This window comes from Oxyura jamaicensis, chromosome 5, assembly GCF_011077185.1.
Source record: "Oxyura jamaicensis isolate SHBP4307 breed ruddy duck chromosome 5, BPBGC_Ojam_1.0, whole genome shotgun sequence".
NCBI lineage: Eukaryota > Metazoa > Chordata > Aves > Anseriformes > Anatidae > Oxyura > Oxyura jamaicensis.
The window spans coordinates 2,165,783-2,184,744 of record NC_048897.1 but is presented as its reverse complement, the minus strand read 5'-3'; the positions used below and the strand labels follow the sequence as shown (position 1 = coordinate 2,184,744).

At 45.2% G+C, this 18,962-nt stretch overlaps 2 protein-coding genes across 41 annotated transcripts in view; both read right to left on the bottom strand.

Moving 5' to 3' along the window:
* Nucleotides 1–1,293, bottom strand: part of MADD (MAP kinase activating death domain) — a 67,410-nt gene extending 66,117 nt beyond the window's left edge. For 24 of the 38 annotated variants that reach the window (XM_035328794.1, XM_035328800.1, XM_035328817.1 and 21 more), the window contains exon 1: nt 1,148–1,293. The gene's annotated coding sequence lies outside the window, so the exon portion shown is untranslated. The remainder of the gene's footprint in view (nt 1–1,147) is intronic. The other 14 variants (XM_035328828.1, XM_035328829.1, XM_035328811.1 and 11 more) reach the window with 1 other exon arrangement.
* A 1,541-nt stretch (nt 1,294–2,834) lies between these two features.
* Nucleotides 2,835–18,962, bottom strand: part of NR1H3 (nuclear receptor subfamily 1 group H member 3) — a 30,142-nt gene continuing 14,014 nt past the window's right edge. For 2 of the 3 annotated variants that reach the window (XM_035328837.1, XM_035328839.1), the window contains exons 2-9: nt 15,801–16,048; nt 12,549–12,815; nt 9,473–9,681; nt 9,053–9,232; nt 8,581–8,680; nt 6,057–6,170; nt 5,154–5,248; nt 2,835–4,769 (exon numbers count right to left, since the gene is read on the bottom strand). In XM_035328837.1, coding sequence (XP_035184728.1) covers nt 4,623–4,769; nt 5,154–5,248; nt 6,057–6,170; nt 8,581–8,680; nt 9,053–9,232; nt 9,473–9,681; nt 12,549–12,815; nt 15,801–15,918 — 1,230 coding nt within the window. In that variant the 5' untranslated portion in view covers nt 15,919–16,048 and the 3' untranslated portion in view covers nt 2,835–4,622. The other variant, XM_035328840.1, reaches the window with a different exon arrangement.

The following is an 18,962-nucleotide window of genomic DNA, read 5'->3' as shown; positions in this document are numbered from 1 at the left end:
GATCCAAAAGCTATGAGATTTCTCATAGTATGACAGTGACGCAAAAGGACAATTTTATGGCTGGAACGATCAATCAGTTCCAGAATTACGCAACATGCTATCAGCTGATGGCAAGATCAGATCTTGCACAAACTGCATTTTCACCACGCCGGTTGTCTTGGACGCTCTCTCTGATGTGTCAGCGCTGCAGGTTTTCATTAGTGCTGAGAACAGCGAGCACTTCTCGTGCCTGCCCAAAATAGTTCCCAAGGCTCAAGCAGCGTAAAGGCCAAAAACGGAGACGCCTCCCAAATAATCTGTGTTTGGATGACATTGGCTCGGCTACATGACCCTCGGGACACCACAACACACCTTCCCTCCCTCGCTCCTGCCCGGCGGTAACCAGCTTTCCGCAGATAAGCGATGCTGCAAGGAGCACACCAAGGACACTCGAGAGCACGCCAACCGAGAGGCTGACCCCGGGCTGTGCCTGAGCGTGGAGAAAATGGCTGGCCGGCCTGGGGAGCGCACAGCGAATGGCTGGGTTCACAGCTGCAGCCCACCTCCCCGCGATGGGGATCCACAGCGTACGCTGCTTGCTCGGTGTGGGCGCGAGGACGGCGTGGTACGTGGGGGGAAAGGGAGAGAAGGCGGAGAAAGAATCACTTTCCCCCGGCGCTTATCGCTTCTCCGAGCGCTTCGTTATCGTGACTCCACACGAGCAGGAACGTAGCGCGAGCTGCTTCCCTCGCTCTGCCTGACGAGTCGAGCCACACAGTGAAGCGGCGACGGCCATTTCCAAGCGGAAAACGCTCCGATGAGACGTTATTTCGCCAGCAATTACCTAACGCCGAGTGGATTTCCTACCCCATTGTCTTCAGACGTAGCAGGATCCGCTGCCCGCAAGCCGAGGGGCAGAGGCGCCTTTCCAGTCACGTTACTGCAGCAATCTCTTCTTCAGCGCCTCCCTCCCACCTGCCCCGGGCGCCCTGCCCCTTCCCTCCGGCCGGGAAGGACCACAGCCCGCTGCCGGCACCGGCTCGGGCCGTGAGGGGAGGCCGGCGGCTCCCTCGGGGCCGCAGAGCCGCGAGCAGCCCCTCAGCGCCGCGCCGAGATCACCTCACGCCTCACCTCACGGCCCCCGCCCCGCCGCGCCGCCCGAGCTCACCTGCGCCGCCACAGCCGCCGCCGCCGCCGCCCCCCGGCCGCTCTGCGCCGCCCGGGCAGTTCCGCATCGAGCGCCGGGAGCCGCGGGGAGGGAGGGAGAGAGGGAGGGAAGGGCGGAGCGAAGCCCCACACCGGCCGCGGGGGGGCGGCAGGTGCCTCCCGCAGGAGGGCGCAGCCGCGGAGCGCGGCGGGGAAGGTGGCGGGGCGGAGCGCGGGAAGGGGCTGAGGGGAGGACGCGGGGCCGAGCACCGAGGGCTTCTTGGCGAAGGAAGCCCCCGAAATGCCGCTCTTAGCGCCCGTAGTGGCAGCCCCCTGCTGAAAGCTCGTAGCAGGCGAGGCCCGGGGCCTGCCGGCCTCACGGGGCTGTGACAAGCTCGAGGTGGAACGCAGGGAATAAGTCCCCAGAGCCCATACGCTGCACAACCACCTGCCTTGACTAACAGCAAATTAGTAAAATCCTAAACGTAACCACTACCACCACTGGCATCCCCCTGGTTTAAAAAACTACAATAAAGTGCAAAATGGTTAAAAAAAAAAAAAAATTTTTTTTTTTTTACACAGAGCACCAAACATATGTGCTCTCCCCCGCAGAGGGACTGGGATTTCAGAAGCTGCCCCGCCCATCTGAGCTAGCTGTGCACACACGGCTGCTTCCTTCCTTCCTTCCATCGCTCCCTGCCACGCACCGGTGGCACTGCCAGCACCCCACAACTTCTCCAGCAGCCAAATTAACAAAGCGAATTTTAAACAGGTCGGGGACGGAGACTGAGAGCAGTAGGTAGCATTTGGCAAATATTACAGCGCCACTGAGCCCAAGGCAAGTTTTCCCCTCACACTTGCTTATTTAACCTTCTTGGCTAATGCGGGAAATGGCTTTAAAACTAGAAAACAATTCTGTACTCATTTGCACTACAAAAAATAATGTAAACTAAGGACTTACCTTTGCTTACAGGATCCTGCACAAAAGGATAGGGAAGCCAGAGCCAAGGAAATTCACCATTTTCACAGCTGCCATCAGCAGCAGCATTATTGGTTGTAACTTGAAAATCCTTCACGCTTCTATGCGGCTTTCATCTTCAAATTAATAAAAAATGAGATGTCAGAGAGCTGCTCAAGCTGCAGCTTCAAAGCAGCGCCTGTTACGGGGCAGCAGCTTCCTTGCCGTTGCCTCTTCTGGCTGTTGACAGCCTCGTTTGTCAGCAAATCCTTGCAGCAGAGCCCAGCTGTCTAATCCATCCAGGGCTGGCTTGATTTCTCGAGCTCTGCTCACTATGCCTCACCGCACACCCTGCTGAGCCTCCTGTGGCTAGTTAATTGTTAGGACCCAGATTTCAATTTTGTTGAGCCAGGCTATTCAGAAAGTGGAGTGGAGCACGTGGAATAAGAGGCTTAAATTCTGAGTGTAGCTCACAAATTAAGGTAAAATATGTATGGATAATCAATAGTCCTCACAACATATGCTTACATTCACTCATTTGCCAGCTACAGCACAAAGAAGGGTACATTGCGGGCTAAAATCTCACACTAGAGATTAAAGGAAACTGCCTGGGTTTGCTCTGTTATTTCTATTTTGCTGTTTCCTGCTTCTCCCCAGCCTATATTCTCACTTTCTTACTAGCTCGGAGTTTGTTACATCAAAAACATTCCTTCCTCCAGTCTAACGAAGGAACAACAGAGAACGCCACAACCCCGTATTAGGCTTTATTCTTTTATATAAACATTAACATTTCTCAAACAGATTAGTTAAAAATACAGATTTTAACAAGAATTTTTGCAATTGCAATGAGTTATAAAAAACAACAGATTATTTTACAGATTGTTACAAGTGCTTTACAAAGGTGCAGAGTGAAGGCCAGTGGCAGGGGACCAACCTCAAGTGCAAAATGGACACGATACCCTCACCACGGGCATAGCGCTCAGATACACAGCCAAAAAACAAACAAACAAACAAAAAACAACGAGCCATTGTGAACCTAGGCTCTTGGGATGCTCACCGGGCAAGCAAACAGACCCCTATGACAGAGAAGGCTCATGAGACTAAGCTACCAGGATACTTCAGGTTACATCTCTGAGATCTGCCATAAGATGTTATTTCTTGGAAAATACGGAACAGGTTTTGGAACAGTATATTTCTCTTCTGTCAGACAAAATATTGCTGTAAATTCTAGAATACTTGAGTATGTGGATACTTAAGAATGTAGGGCATAAATCCAGCGTGGATCTCACTGTGCCCAAAGTGAAAAAAGATACAAGACCCAAGTGTTCTTCTAAAGCAGTTGGCACTCCTCACACAGCAGGAACCTCCATATCCCACGACAATCACTAGAACGTTGAGCAAGTACCTTGGAAAGACTTTGGCATAAGGAAGAAGATGCAAGCGGATCTGGTTACGCTCAATATTCCTGCAACCCACAATCTGAGAGTTGTGCAGCCCATAGCTTACGCAATGCCCACATATTTCACTAAATGCAGCATGTCCTCTTCTCCTTGGCAAATACATCTTCACACTCACCTTGGAACACATGCCACATGCTCCAAAATCTTGGAAGTTTTTGAGATCCTTCCACCACACCTACCTTGTCTAGGTACCAGTCCTTCCCACCTTCCTCTCTTCTCTTCCACCCCTAAAGATCAAAATCTATGCCCTGATTTGTTTTGAACTAAAGTTTTCCAGGTGTTAGCAAATCAAAGGTAAAGTGAACTGTCTGAGAACCATCGTGAGATAAAATTGTGATATATTACATTAAAGAAGTCCACTGCTTTATGCCTGACGTCTTCCTGATGTACAAATGTTCCCTACCCAGAGGGCCTCCCTGTTAGACAAAGGGCATTACACATTAGAGGAATCCTCTTTCCAAAGAAGGGTCAGAATGAAAGGGCAACTCTAGAGATGAAGTCTCATAATAAAGAAATAACAGCTACTTCTCTTGGAATCTTTGTAAAGGGAGGTACGTACAAGAGATTTTATTTATCAGAAACCCAGTGAAACCCCTAGAACATCCACATTGACTTCCCTGAGCTCCTCAGATCCAGGTACACTGGGGACCCTGCAGAAGCCTTTTGAGCTGGGTTACTCTCAATAGAGATGGTTTGGCAAGTTCCTGCAAATTCATTTTCATAATCAACAAGAGAGGAAAGGATCAATGGGCCAATCCCCAGGACATGCTTAGAAAAGAGAAAGACTGAAGAAAGAGGTGTATGTGTGTGGGGAGGGTCTTCATTTCTACCGTTTTCAGATGTTTCATGCTACTCATTTGGGGCGTGGGCACTACATCGAAACCAACCCCCCCCCCCCCATCTGATCTACCCCAGCTGCCTCCTGCATAATCTTGTGGTAACACTGAAACCCCAGGCTCATCACTCCCTGCACTGCCTAGCCCAGAGTTCAGTGCTTTGGAGAGGGGAGGCTGGCTTCTTGTTAGCAAAGGCTGGGACATGGCGTTATGTCGGCATATCAGTGCCCTGGGAGCATGCAGTCACTCATGCACATCCCAGATTTCTGAGAGCAGGGGAGGGAGTTTCTTGTCCTGCAGCCGAAGGGCAAACACCTGTTCAGAGTGGACGTTACTTAGTGTCCGAAGACTGACCAGCTTCATTAACATCCGTGGAAACATCAGGTGGTCCTGCAGGGTCAGATGAATTGGCAGCTGTTAATAAATACAGACTAAAACTTTAAGAAGAAGAAGAAAAAAAACAGATGATGCATTGTAAACACAATCCCAATTTCCTCCAGAACTGGCAACCTCCAGCATGCAGCAGTGTAGAGGAACACAGATACTACACCGAGTCCCAAAACACGCTTGCTAACTATGGAACAAGACACAGGACAGCAGGCTGTGACAGTTCACAGATCCTCCATTTACAGCTGCCACCACGCAGCCACAGAAGGGAACAGCATGAGAGTACAGGCAGTAATGGACCTGTTACAGACACTACTGCAGGGACTGTGCCTGCATAAACACACCATTAGTTTGCATCATCACCAAGGACATTGGTCAGACACTTACATTTGGTCTGTTGATGCAAATGTAAGAATGAAGGGCTTCCACATAGGTGTGCTGCAGTCTCTCCACCAGGGACTGGTCCTGCACATTCGGTCGGTCTGCCAAAAAGCAGGTCAGAAGTAAGCAGGTTGCTACAGGCAGCATCACTGGACTTGACCCTAACTGTAGTATGGTTTCTCCCCAAAACCTCACTGAGAATTCACCCAGCACAGCCGGGAGTCATCCATGACTGCAGCAGCTAGGCCAGTTTTCTGTTACTGTTCCTTCTCAATCATATCTAATGCACATGGGGAGTCAGATCTAACTCCTCTAGAGGTGAAAGGTTACAGAGACCAAACACCACTAAATAGATGTGTTTGGTATCACGTTCCTGTCCCAGTGAAGATGAGAAGCTGCAGTTATTCAGAAAGGAATGGGAAAGTTTCTCCAGCAGCTGAGAAAGTCCAATAACAGGAACAAAGACATAATTTTGCTCTTACAGGTTACAAGACAGAAAACAGAAGCAAAGAGTAGAGGAGACTTCTTTGCAGAGCCCTTTCCTGACCCAGAGCTATATTGGTCTCTCATCAAGAGCATCTCTACTTGGCCACTAGACGTCGCTCACGCAGTGCGACCTGCATCAAGCCAGGGACATGTCAAGCACGTTAAGGGGACAGTAAAAGAGCAATTTCTAAATGAGGAAATTGGCTGATTTTGCTATACACTTTTTCATCAGCAGGGAATCTGATTTTGTCTGGATGTAGTAATGGAAGATTCAGCGTATAATGAATACCATAAGCAGAAATAACACTCTCCTTTATCACAAGACCCTCTATTACTCCTCTGCTGCTCATTACCTTCCTTAATTCTATTTTCCATACCCTGCAACTCAGTGCTGCAGGCTTTCAGACCTGCCTGGCATTTTACCTGCAGAGAAAATGTTGATGGCGATTAAAAGTGCATATTCAGCGTCGTTGAGTTGCAGCTCATTCATTCCCTTTGAGAATTCAAAGATGGGGTTAATGAACTCAAACTGCAGACCTACAACAAAAAGAAGAGAGTAAGTGTCAACAATGCCAATTGCCTCCTCTGTCTCCCTCCCTCTCAAAAGGTAAGCTGTCAGAAACACACTCAGTACGCCAGGGAGCAGGGAAGGCAGGTAAGCAGGCAAATACCCTTATATTATATATACCCCAAGTGTGGTTGAAACCGCCCTTCACATTGTACAATGTGAACACCAACAACAGCAGGTGAGGAGTCAGGCCCTAACTTTAACTTCTGGCTTTCTTTGAGCCTTACATGTCCCTCAACACAGTAGTAGGCAGTATCTAAAGGAGCACATTATCAGTTCTCAGATAAGTCTGTCACAAAGTCAGAAACCTGCAATTACAAGATCTACACTTTCCACTCTCACAACACCATCGCTTTCAAGCCTGGCAGCCCTCCTGCTTCCAAAGAAGCTTTAATCCCATGCTGCTGATTCATCTGTAGTCGGTCTGAGCCAAAAAAATACAATTCCAAGAGGTCTGAACTACTTCAATTCATTTCAAAGCTGAGAGAGATAAGGAAGAGTCTGACCTATGCTTCCTATCACCTTGCTCCATCCCTGGAAGTGTTCAAGGCCAAGTTGGACGGAGCTTTGAACAACCTGGTCTAGCAGAAGATTTCCCTGCTCACAGCAGAGGGGTTGGAACCAGATGATCTTTAAAGTTTCCTCCAACCCAAGCCATTCTACAATTTTTCAAATAAACACAGCCTGGCAGAACTGCAATGATACTTATTCTGTCACAACATAGAGGACACCATCATATCTGGTCTCCATGTGCTATGTGCTACACAAACATGCTGAAAACTTAAAACCTTTCCCCCAAAAAAGCATCTAAGTTTCTCATTTCCTGTAGTACAACTGCATCAGAGAAGGAAGAGCAAGATGGAGGGCGCCTCTCTGGACTGCCTGCTTTTTGCTTTCCTAATAATCTGAAGAAAAGGCTACCAGGGAGAGCATCAAGGAACAAAAGCGTTTATTAAAACCTGAAAAAAAAAAAAAGAAGAAAAAAAAAGGAAAAAAAAAAGTTCAGTTCCCTAGAGTTTTGAACCCTTGTTATGAGAAACAGCATCCCAATTTCAAAGTGAAGTTAGGTGGCATGCTGAGGCGGTAAGCTCCTAGAAGGCCATCAGTGGGCTGGAGTACCCTGAACTTGGTCCATGCCAGGTAATAAGAATCTATGGTTTGCAATTAGCCTTTGGGTCATGCCATGGAAGCATCACCTGGTAGGGGAAGACAACAAGAAGTGAAGGAAAGAAGGAAGAATAGCACATGCCTTAAAAGCTACCCTGCAATTCAATTACCAGTGAGCAAGACCAAAAGACGGTTCTAAACAGAAACCATGACAGTAAGACTTAAAGGGCTGAGGCTTAATTCTTCTAGACTAGTCCTTACATATATGACATTGCAAGACAATCTGGACAACCTGCCACTGCTCCCATATTTCATATGGTCTCTCAGCAAACCATGTGTATGGTAAGGCTTGGAAAGCCTTAACAAGCAAGAGTTATATCACTGGGTGAGATTAAACTGCTGAAAAGGTCCACTATCAGGAATTCCTGGCTATACAAGGATAGGAAAGTAATGAAGGACATCTTGAATACAAAATGTTAAATAGCTACACAAGAAACCCCCAAAATCACATGAAGAACAGCCAAAATCTCCTTTTCAGGAATGCTGAAGATATGCACTTGATTTCACTTAATTTGAAACTACAAATACTCAGTGCTCCTGGAAAAACACAATTCAGAAGTCATGTCACCGCTGATCAACACATACCAAGCCAGTGACATGTCTGCCGCATTCTGCAGGGATCTTCAACACACATTATAGACTTCGTATCAACTTGAACATACACTAACATCATCACCCAAAGCAAGCCTCCACATTGCCAAGTGATACAGTGCAAAGGGGAAAAGACTGGGGTTTGATTTGCTGTGATCTGACGGAGCCCTAAGAACACACCCCCGTCAGCTCTTTACCAGTAAGGAAGTTCACACCAGCTGCCGGCCCTAGGTGCACGCCACCCTCACACAGTGAGCTAAGGGGAGCATACACACCAGAAGTGGGGTACCCCCAGAAAGTGAACTCAACCTTAGTTCCCCCAGAAACCAGGGCTAAACTTGAGTGCATGCTGCAAGACTGCAGACATCCACACAGCAAGTCTGTCACGCTGTAAGTGTCCAAATTTTCCAAAGCAAGTTCACACCTTAAAAAAAAATACATTAACTGAAGCAGTATCACACATTAAAAGTGAAGAACATTTGTGGGGTCATTGGTCTAGTCCTGTTCTAAACCCCTCACCTAAGTTCAAGACCCCAGACACCATTTCCACCAGCTCATATTAAAAAGGAAAAGATGAAACAACACAAGACAGAAGGAAGAAACACCTGTCTAATGCACCACCTGCTTTGGCGAAGTCATCCCGATTATAGCTCAGGTCCTTAAGAAAAGTGATGCTCTCAATCTCCGGATTGTAGCGTCGAGATGTCTCCAATAACATCACCTGAAACCAGAGACCAGGGATAGGTATACTTGACTTGAATACAATAAAGAACATTGCAACATTGATAATTTATTGAGGGTTAGACCATCACCAAAGGGAAAAAAAAAAGAAACATGTATCAAATATGCTTCTCTCAGAGTGCTTCAAAATTCCAATGTCAATTCTGTTGCATCCTTTGCACTGTTTCCTTCTGGGAAGGAAATACCCGCTTTCCACCACCAAGGCTCTTGTCTCCTAACAGCCCCATAGCTGTTACATAGGTCCTTCACCCTGCCATCCCAGGAAAAGGGGTGTAAAACCAATTCTGCAGGTGGGTGGCTCCAAACTCTTTCTTCTCTGCTACTATGCATTGTGGTGAGGCCAAACTCTCACCTCTATGGTAGATGTCTTCAATAAAGCGATCTGATCTTCCCTGGTGAGCTCCAGGAAGCCGGGCAATTGCTTGGCAAAGTCCACAATCTCTTGCACAGAGATAATTGCAAGTTCTGTAAAGTGAGCAAAACGCTGCTGCCTCGCTTCACGGTTATTAGGGTCAGGAACTTGGGGCCATGGCTGTGGGGATGGATAGAGACAGTGTGTGTATGTGAAAGATGGAGAGAGAGCAGAAGGATGAGAAGATAAGGTGAACAGAAAAAGAGACACATTGGACTATTAGCCCTTGCTATTCACAGAATGTTAGCCCACAGATGCAATGCCTGAAACATTTCCATTCCCCCAGATGCTTCACCCACAACCACAACTCCCCACACTTCCACTTTTTCTTATCACGGTTCCAGTAGTAAGAGTTATTACCGTCACTTTGAGCCTGTCTGTGAACGAGCGCTGGTTGCACTGCTGCTGAGCGGCCACGAGCTTTTCTATCATGCTTAACTGTTCAGGCGTCAGTTTGTGGGAAGGGCTTGGTGGATGTGGAGGGTTTGGACGCACCACGACTGTCCGAGCCTGATCGTCCTCCTGTTTCTTCAGCTTCTTCAGCCGGATTTGCTCTTCAGACAGAACATCTAAAATAGAAATAGCCAGAGATCAGCCTTGACACGGGAGAAACACTGGAAACCATACAAACACAGGGTAACATGTTGTGGATGGAGAGGCAGAGATTACAGCTGCTTGCATCTGGTTTATCAAAGCGTACATAATATAGACAGCAGACAGCGATACCTTTTATTTGTTTCTCCTTCTTTTTTCTGCTTTAAGTTGTTCCATTGCCTTTCTTTTAATCATACTGTACTGCAAAACGTTCACAAAGGACAGTGAACACATCAAGTTCCCTTCATGCTGCCCTGCAGATGTCAGAAACACATCAGTGGCTTTTCCCCTTGAGCGATTCCCCAGAATATCACATTGTAACATATTTCAAGAGGTGGTTTCTCCACGTCATGATGTGTCCATTATATTTTTATATCATCCTGTTGTTTTATCTTTTTCTGACATCGCTAAATTAAGAGTTTGTGGCATTTCATCTTCCTCTTAAGAGGTCAAAAGGCAGTACTGGATGGAGCTCGAGCATGAAAGGACAATTCTCTACACAGCCCATCTGCAGCAGACTGTAGAGCTGTAACATGCAGCAAGATTAATAACTAAAGGATAGCTTTACATAAATCCTGCTGAGGAGGAATGCAAGTCTTTCTGGAACAGGGTTGGAAGCCCTCTTCAGTCACGAAGTCAAAGGGTGATGCTCTTTAGATTTAACGTTGTAGGGAATAAAACAAGCCAGAGGCATGTGTTATGAAAAGTCTTACTGAGCCAACTGCTCATTAGTTAATTTACATACAAAGACCTGTTAGAAGCCTGTAACTACGTTAACTGAAGAACTTACTGGTTTGAATGCAGGTAAGGTTTGTTGTTTCTTTAAGTCAAAGCTGTAAAAGCTATCTGCAAGCTGTATCTAAGCAAAAGGAGACTATCAGACATACTTGGATTCAAGGATTGTCTTAAAGGAAGTCACCCCCTGATCAATGAACAAAATGCAGAAAACTGACTGATGGGAAATTAAATTGTAACTTCAAAAACAGAGATAAAAAAAGCTTGACCTTGCAAAAAATGTTTAAGAGGTGCTGAAGAAGTCTCTGGCCATTTTTTACGTAGAGGTAACAAGGAAACATAGGTGCTCCCCAAGAAGGCAGTCCCAAAGCAGAACAAGTACACGCTTGCACTTCTCAGAAGAATTGCATTAAACATGAAGACAAGACGTAGACAGATACTCTGAAAGTGTTCTGAGGTGCACAACACACAGGATCGGAGGGAAGAACATGTAACATTCAAGCTGAGATGAACCTTTATCCCAGACTTCCAACAGGGAGCATGCACATGTACGCACGCACACACAAATCAGAATTCTAACAGCAAAGGCATTCAATAAAATAACCATGTTAAAGGTGACCTGTAAGATTGGAGAATGCCAGTCACGGTATGAGTTTGAAAAGGGAAGTCACTGATTCAGAGAATTACAGTCCCTCACCTTAGGTCTCAGATGCATGAAGAATTTACATCCGAGTAACAAGTTAGTAAATATTGGAAAACCCTGAAAACTGCCTGTGTGAAACCTCCTACACCACGCTAAATTCAAAATTATCTGAGTTACTCAGTTTTCTATGAAGAAGATATTTAACCTCATGGTGCACATTGTTATAAGAAAGATAAATTGTCTGTGAATAACTTCAGTCTGGGAATTAGAGGAATGTTTCCATCAATTAGAGGGAAGTTCTGAAATGACCTTTCAAGTGAAACAATTGGGAAAAAATAAAACCACTCAGTTTTTGTCAAGATTAGCAAGGCAAATCTACAGTGAGGATTCGTGTCGACAAGAATTGCCAAGCAGTTGATAATAATGACCCAAAGATTCCTCTTGGCATCATTTTCCTGAGCTGAAGTATATCCTCAGTCCTTACCATAAGACAACAAGTAAACCAAAACACAGAGGCTCAGTATCTACCTGCAACCAAAGAGTAACACCGCAGACAGCCTCGCTACATAATTTTTCAAACACATCTGTTTTGTAGCTCTCAGGAGCAAGGGGAAATGGTGCAAAGTCAGCATATGTAGAGCTAATACAAACCACTGTGGCAAAGAGGCAAAGATACAAATTACATATGTTAAGTGTGCTGTGTTTCACCTAGAAAAAAAATAAAAGCATGTTTCCTTGCCGCAGGTTAAGGGGGCTTATTCTTTTTGCACAAGTATATTTTGAAGATGTTTCTGAAATACTTTGTGTTCCTCGCTGCTCTGAGTACTGGATGTCAGAAAAGGAGACTTCACATAGAATTAATATTAACTGAGCGTCCATTTGGCCAGTCTTGGCCAGAAGGATGAAACCTAGGTGCCACGGCAGAAGACCGCTGTTCTATACATGCAAGCAGGTGTACTGTTGAATATTCAGAAAATAGCAGCCTTATGACTCCTGTGAGAAAAATAACTGAGCTCACCAGGCTGAGTGTGCACAAACACAGCTGCAGCACTGTGGTGCTGCCCTTGACTTCTGTCACAAGGCGGATAGGGAAAACGCCTTCTGGCATTCAAAGAGCACACTGACAAACCTCACAGTCCAGACCACGAGCCAGACAGAAGCCCAAGTTTACTGTGGCAGTTGACAACATATCGAAGAATGTGTAAATCTTAGTTGCAAGTCTTTCCTCTGATGCCATTCTCCGTTAATTCTCACAAAACAGCATGTTCAAGAAACAAAGCGGGGCTCATCAGCACATCAGTGTTGTTTCACCAACAGACACCTCTCCACGTAATGCTAAGCCTTCAGTGACTTCCCAAACACAATCCCGCAATGCACAGCAACCCCCCAGCACTCACCCTGTCTCCTTATTATATCACCCGTCGGCCCCCAGCCCGCTCCCACAGCACCCCTTGGTGCACTCACACTGCTCCCGCATGCCCGCCTCCTGGCACTTGCGCAGCCGGCACTCCTGGCACTTGCGGCGCATATACATGTCCATCTCACACTTGCCGCCGTTCTTGCAGACATACTGGGCACCCTTGATGACACTGCGGCGGAAGAAGCCCTTGCAGCCTTCGCAGCTCAGCACGTTGTAGTGGAAGCCTGAGGCCTTGTCGCCACACACGCTGCACACTTCATTTCCCAGCATCTTTGGGGCTGGGCCCTTCTTCCGCTTCAAGGGGGGATTTTCTATCGAGAACAGCATCAAAAAAAAGAAGTTCACACACGTGAGAGAGGCATGGTGTTTGCAACTGACTGTCCCATTCCTCACAGTTACTGATATCCTCGTTCAAACCCACTATCTCCCAAACACATGGATGAAAAGATAAAGTCCTCCATTTCACAGCCTTTCCTTCTGGGCAAGTATATCTTCTATAACAAATCAAATACTGACATATCCAAACAGTTTCATGCTAAATATATAAGCAAATATAGCTTTGCACTTGTTCCACTCAAAAACAGTCAGAGAAAACTTGTTCAGGTCAGACATTCTTCTGCACTTCCCATCAGCAGGAATGACACTTAGCCATGTAAGAAACTGTGACAAAAAAAAAAAAAAAAAATGAGTGGAAATCCAAGACTGTACAGATTTTTTTATATATATATATATTTATTTTTTTTTAAATTCACCTTCCATGCTTTAACTTCTATTCTCTGCCATACTCATACACAAGGGTAAAGAAAAATGGTTCAGCAGTCAAACAGTCACAGAAAAACAGTACCTAAACTGTGGCACTACAAAAACAAAAAACAAACAACAAAAAAACAGACTGAGTAGGCAATCCCTATAACTAGAACACTTGGGGAAAACCTTCACGATAGAAGACGACAACTTCATGGAGTTAGGGGCAAGGAGCAGACGCACTGCATGAGCAGTGAGAACCTTTGGAACCTCACAGCCATAATTTATTTTACAAGATAACTCCTCCTGACTCCTACAACTAGAGCATTTCCACATGGACAGTTCATTTACTAAACGTGGTTACTCCATCTGAAACACAAGGTCTTTGCTACTGTCTTGCATTTTAGATAGTCTTGTGCAGCAGCTCCCTGTTCTTCCTACTTCATTCTTACAGATCTGAATCTTGTCACCAACTGCACATTGTGAAAACATTTTTAGACTGCTCCAGTGTCTCTCACCTTAAGCATTCTCCTCAAATGTTTGTTGAGGTTATTTGTGTATTCCCTCCCTATTAGCTATCTCTGTTTTCATTCCAATAATTCTAGCCACGTTGACATCTGGCACGTCTTCCTGCACAGCTCAGTGCGTACAATTCTTCTGTCAGATATTATAGATCCTTCCATGACAGATGTTCAGAAAGATCACAAACAGCACCATCTTGATAAGTCTCCAGATATGTTTAGATATGCCTGGAAAACCTTTAAACTGCAATCAATTTATAGGGTTTGGTTTGCGGGACAACGCTGCTGCATTTCCTGATCAGCACCAAGCTTACAATGGCATGGTTCATTTTCATACTTATGGTTTTAATACTTCTCTCTTTATTCTCAGCTTCGGTTAAAATTCTGCTCAGGTGCCCCAAATAGTAAACAGCTAGGAAGTTTTAGATCAGTCTCAGAAATTATTATTAGTGTTCTTCACTCCGTATTGGTTTTCAGTCTTAAGTATCTTGGTGTTGATTTTCAATCCCATTGACTTTACTAAGGTCTGGAGGTCATTCATTTTGGCCTGCACATCTCATTGCAGACTGGACAGCAGGAAAATGTCAGCGGAAAGGTTAAGTCTCTGATATTCACCTCTCTTGATTTACTGTACTTCTCTTCACACGATCAATTACAAAGAAGTTATGCAATGCCTATTATTTATCTCATGTTACTTAGTCCCTCAACACATATGTATTAACTGGTGTGATAACTCTGCAGAAGCCTCAAATCCCATTCACATTTCTGACAGACAGCAAAGTAAGCCAATGACTTCCACAAGTTGCACCTGTTCAGCGCATACTGGATTTCTTCACTGTCTTTAAGGAGCTAGATAAAGGTCTGATAACCATCCTTATGATTGTTTTACTGAGACAAATATGCTTATTCTTTCATCTAAAGAAACGATTTTCCAGATTTAACACTAGCCATTTTAGTTATACAGCTTCTTATTGCCATTTTACATAATCAAAGATCAAGATGTATCAAGCTTAAACCCCCCTCACAGTCCCTTTGGCTCTCATTACAGTCCTCCTTCTTTAGCACATTATTTTGTCATTTTTCTCCCATTTTGTGATGCTTTTTCTTGCAACCTTCGTAAGGCATTTATCAAATTTTATATTTCTCAGTCCTCAATTCCATTTTAAGGATTTTATTGGGAGTTCGTCTAAAGCAGTATTTCTTCCCCTTTCAACTATTCTCTTTGTTTCTACTTTAGTGATGAGTCCTAGTTCAACATTCAGATGACATCTTCTCTTTGTGTCAGGGATTGGCCATTGCTCCGCTGTTTAACAGCTGACTACACTTATTTGCCAGACCTTCATTAAGTTGCTGATATGACACTGGAAACCTCACAGAGGCTTTGTTTTTCTTCCAGTTACCCACCCGGTGATGTTCCACTATGTCTTCTTACAGTTTGAAGTTATGGGATTCTGTGCGTCAGTGGCAGTTGTAACTGCAAAACTTCAGTTCTCTTTCCTGATACACTTTTAACTTCCGTTCTTTCTGGCAGATTATTCTGTTTAATTCTGGCGCCTGTCTTTTTTTTTATGTCGTGTAGCTTCAGAACATTGTGCCCTATTACGTCTCATTACCGTGACTACACATATTCAGGAGAAAAAAAAAAAACGTGTAGAGGAAAACTCTACTCTCCTTCTGTTATATGAATCTGCAAGAACCTAGTACTTCATTGCATCACTAACCCTTGTGGGACTGTCACATACAGTAAAGCTTTGTTGTTCAGCAGCTTTTGATTAGGCAAACAAAAAGAACTCCATTTTACTGCCACGGACCTTGCCTGCAGAAGGTCAAATAAGCAAAGCATTCAACACGTTTATCAGCTGTATAAACCTAGTCATCTTCAACTACCAGTAAAGGATTCCAGTCTTAGACACCGGGTGCCTCAAGCGTAGCAGTAATCACCCTGAAGTTTTGTTAAGTGTTAATTCTTTTTGCAGCTCAAAGACTTGAATTCACTTAGCTCGTGTGGATTTAGTAAGATTTTTTCCATACCTGCATGCTCAGGGGGGTTCTCTGAGCCAGAGAAGAGTGAAAGCCCTTCCTCCTCCATCTCAAATACACTTGCCACCCTCTTCCCATGATCCTGTGTGCTGAGTTGAGTGGGACCCATGGAGGCCACACAGGAAGGGCTCGCTATAATCTCATTGCTGCAGCACGGTTACTGCAGAGCAAGAGGCAGCCGGCGTCTTCCTTCAACGTCTTTGGTTTCTCTCTGCTACTGCAAGTCAGAAAGGAAGTACCTGTGAAGAAAAACAGATGCAAAAGAGGCAAGAGTTCAACTTCTGAGGCTGTTAACTCCCCAAATCTATTACAAGCTGCATCACAAGCAAGATTAAGATTTTGTTTCCTTATTTATTAAAAAGGGACAATTAACTTTGTTTTATCAGTGTTTATTCCCTTGAAACACAACGTTTTAACAAACTGTGGTAAAGGTACAAGGATTAGCGCACTCAGACACAGAATTGTCTGCTTATTGCCAGAATATTTACCAAAGCAGGACACATCTCCATTACTGCTACCACCAGCAGGGGACTTGAGCCCTGACCTCTCCAAGTGTGTGAAAGGCAAATTCCAGACTTTACAACTGGTGGCCTTTGCTGAAGCTTCCAGTAACAAATTACTCATTACTGCCAGTTGTGCTGGATTTTGTGTCACGCACTGCAGAACACAAAGAAAATTGTAAAAGATAATTTTGACACAATGATTTAGCAAAGACTAATTTCCCAATACTAGCAACAGCCAAAGGCTATGCCAAAAGATCAACGATGCATCAAATATGAGGATTACAAGTCCTTCCTGGACCTACAAAAAGAACTGACTAGCCAGCATCATACCTAAGGGAAAACAACCCTTATGCCACCCTCAGGAAACAGGTTCAGCACCAGCCTTCCGAGGATACCCTTTCCTGGAATCTGGAAATCATACCAGAAAGCACCTTTATTATGCAGCACTAACTCCACACTACAGAACCTGAACCTGGAAAGTGAATCCAATCACCTTTTTCCCCAAAAGCTCTACACCTGCACAGGAAAAGCCTTACCAGTTTGACTGCACAGACTTCGTGAAACTGCTGTAAACTGTTGGTGTAAACACACCTAATCTGATTGAACATGCGTTTAGATCGGTTGGTCTTAATTCAGTGATTTACCAATGCAAGCTAAAGGGATTAACTGATTTAAAAAGCAACTGCGTTAAAGGCCTGTACCAGTTTAACTTGACCAAATAAGTTTGGGACTAGAAGACTGCAACTCTCAAAAAGACAGGAGGTGACAGAAGGCTGGGCAGCAGCCCAAATACAAATGCATCAGGTAACCAGGGGCATGCCTCACACACTGCACTGCTAACTGGGAAAAGACAGAGGACTGCTGTCCCAAGTCCCTTCTTCCCTCCTGCATATTTGGACCAGACCACGAAGCTTCTCTTGGAATGCCAAAGGCAAAGACAAAAGCAATAGTCCCACAAACCACCCCCTCCCAGTACTCCGAGAGCAACAGTCATCAAGTATAAATCCAGTCATACTGTCAAGCTTGCTGGACTCCTGCCATGTCCCACTGCACTCTGGCAGATAATGAATGCAGGTCTAAAAAACCACAGGACGTATTAATTTATGTGACCTTTATAAACACAGACTCAGACCGTATAAGGAATTCAAAGCTCTCTTCCCTTTGGTGCACGCAGCCCTGAATCACTGGCAAAACAGACCATCTATGATGAACGCAGGGGCAGCAAATATGAAACTCGAAGCCATAGGAAAAGTAAATAACCTAATGTGGGAGACTGCAACATAACAGATCTGATTTGCAAACAATTCAGAAAGACTCATAGTTTGCAAAGGAGCAGAGTGGCTATCACAACTTTTTTAAAAAAAAACTCCACAGTAAATACTGCAGCAACACCACAAGCCTTGTGGAGAGGCACAGAGCACCAGTTGGAGACACAAACTTCAATGAAACAAACCCAAATGTGCCTTGTACTCCTAGTCCTATGTAAGCTCCTCATCGATGCGGATTACCAGATGTCTCTGGGCACGTTTGGGCACGACACAGTGAGCTAAGTGTACTGCCTAAATGCATCTCCACATTCCTTTAAACCACGCAAAAGATTCATTCAAACGTTAATTATTGTGGAGAATGAATCACTACCAGCAGCACTGCAGTGCTTTTTGAAGCAAAAGTTTGATCCTGCAGCTGAGGCACCGAGTGACTGAGCTCGGGCCTGCTGCATCCCAGCCATAAGCTGCGATGTGTTCCAGACTGTAAAAGAGGAGGGTGCATCCTGATGGGATTTTGAAACTGTCATCCACGACTGACATTGCAGGAGTGAAACTTGCTGTCAGCAGGACATCTGGAGCCCAAAGGGGAGGTTCTAAAAACACACACACTCAACCACAAGACTGCAGACTTCCTGGCAATGTCTGACTGGTCTGCAGTTAGCACCAGGGAGGGGAGCATAAATCTGCGTGCACACCCAGGACATGGCAAGAGGCAAGGCCTATCAGCCACTATCTTGGTGCTGCGAAACCAGCCTACATGCTCCTACCTCATGCACCAGCTTCCCTAGCCCTCCCACAGCGGAACAGGCCAGACAGGAGCAGGGAAGATGAGAAGCCTCTCCTACGAGACGGCATTTTTTAGTTCTTTAGATCCAGTAACAGGCTGTGGAAAACTGACCTAACTGCAAACAGCAGCACTCTGGTGGTGCTAGGTAAAGAAAACTAAATCAGCATTTTCCACACAGGCACACACATGTATGAGAGGCTGTATGGTTAGGCCAGTGAGTTAGCTTTCGTAGACATATATGAGAATAGTTTTCAAATGACTAAAACCCTTGAGTTCTGTACTAATAACCATGTTATTAGAGGTTCCTATCTCCCAATTTGCACTGCCACTTCAACTTGAGATAAAGAAGGGTAATGCAAGCTCTAATTGCAAAAGGGAACAGAGTCTTCTTGACATGACCTGCTGTGCTGCCTCCCACCATCTGTCTCAACTTTGCCAGTTTTAGAAGCCAGGACTGGCCAAGTGACAAAAGATGGGGCAATCACTTCTCTCTAACATAGCATCTAGGGCAGAGAAACCTAGCGACCAGACATACTCCAGCGAGGAGGCACATACAGATGAAAGGCTGATGGGAACAATTCTCTACCAGCCCTTG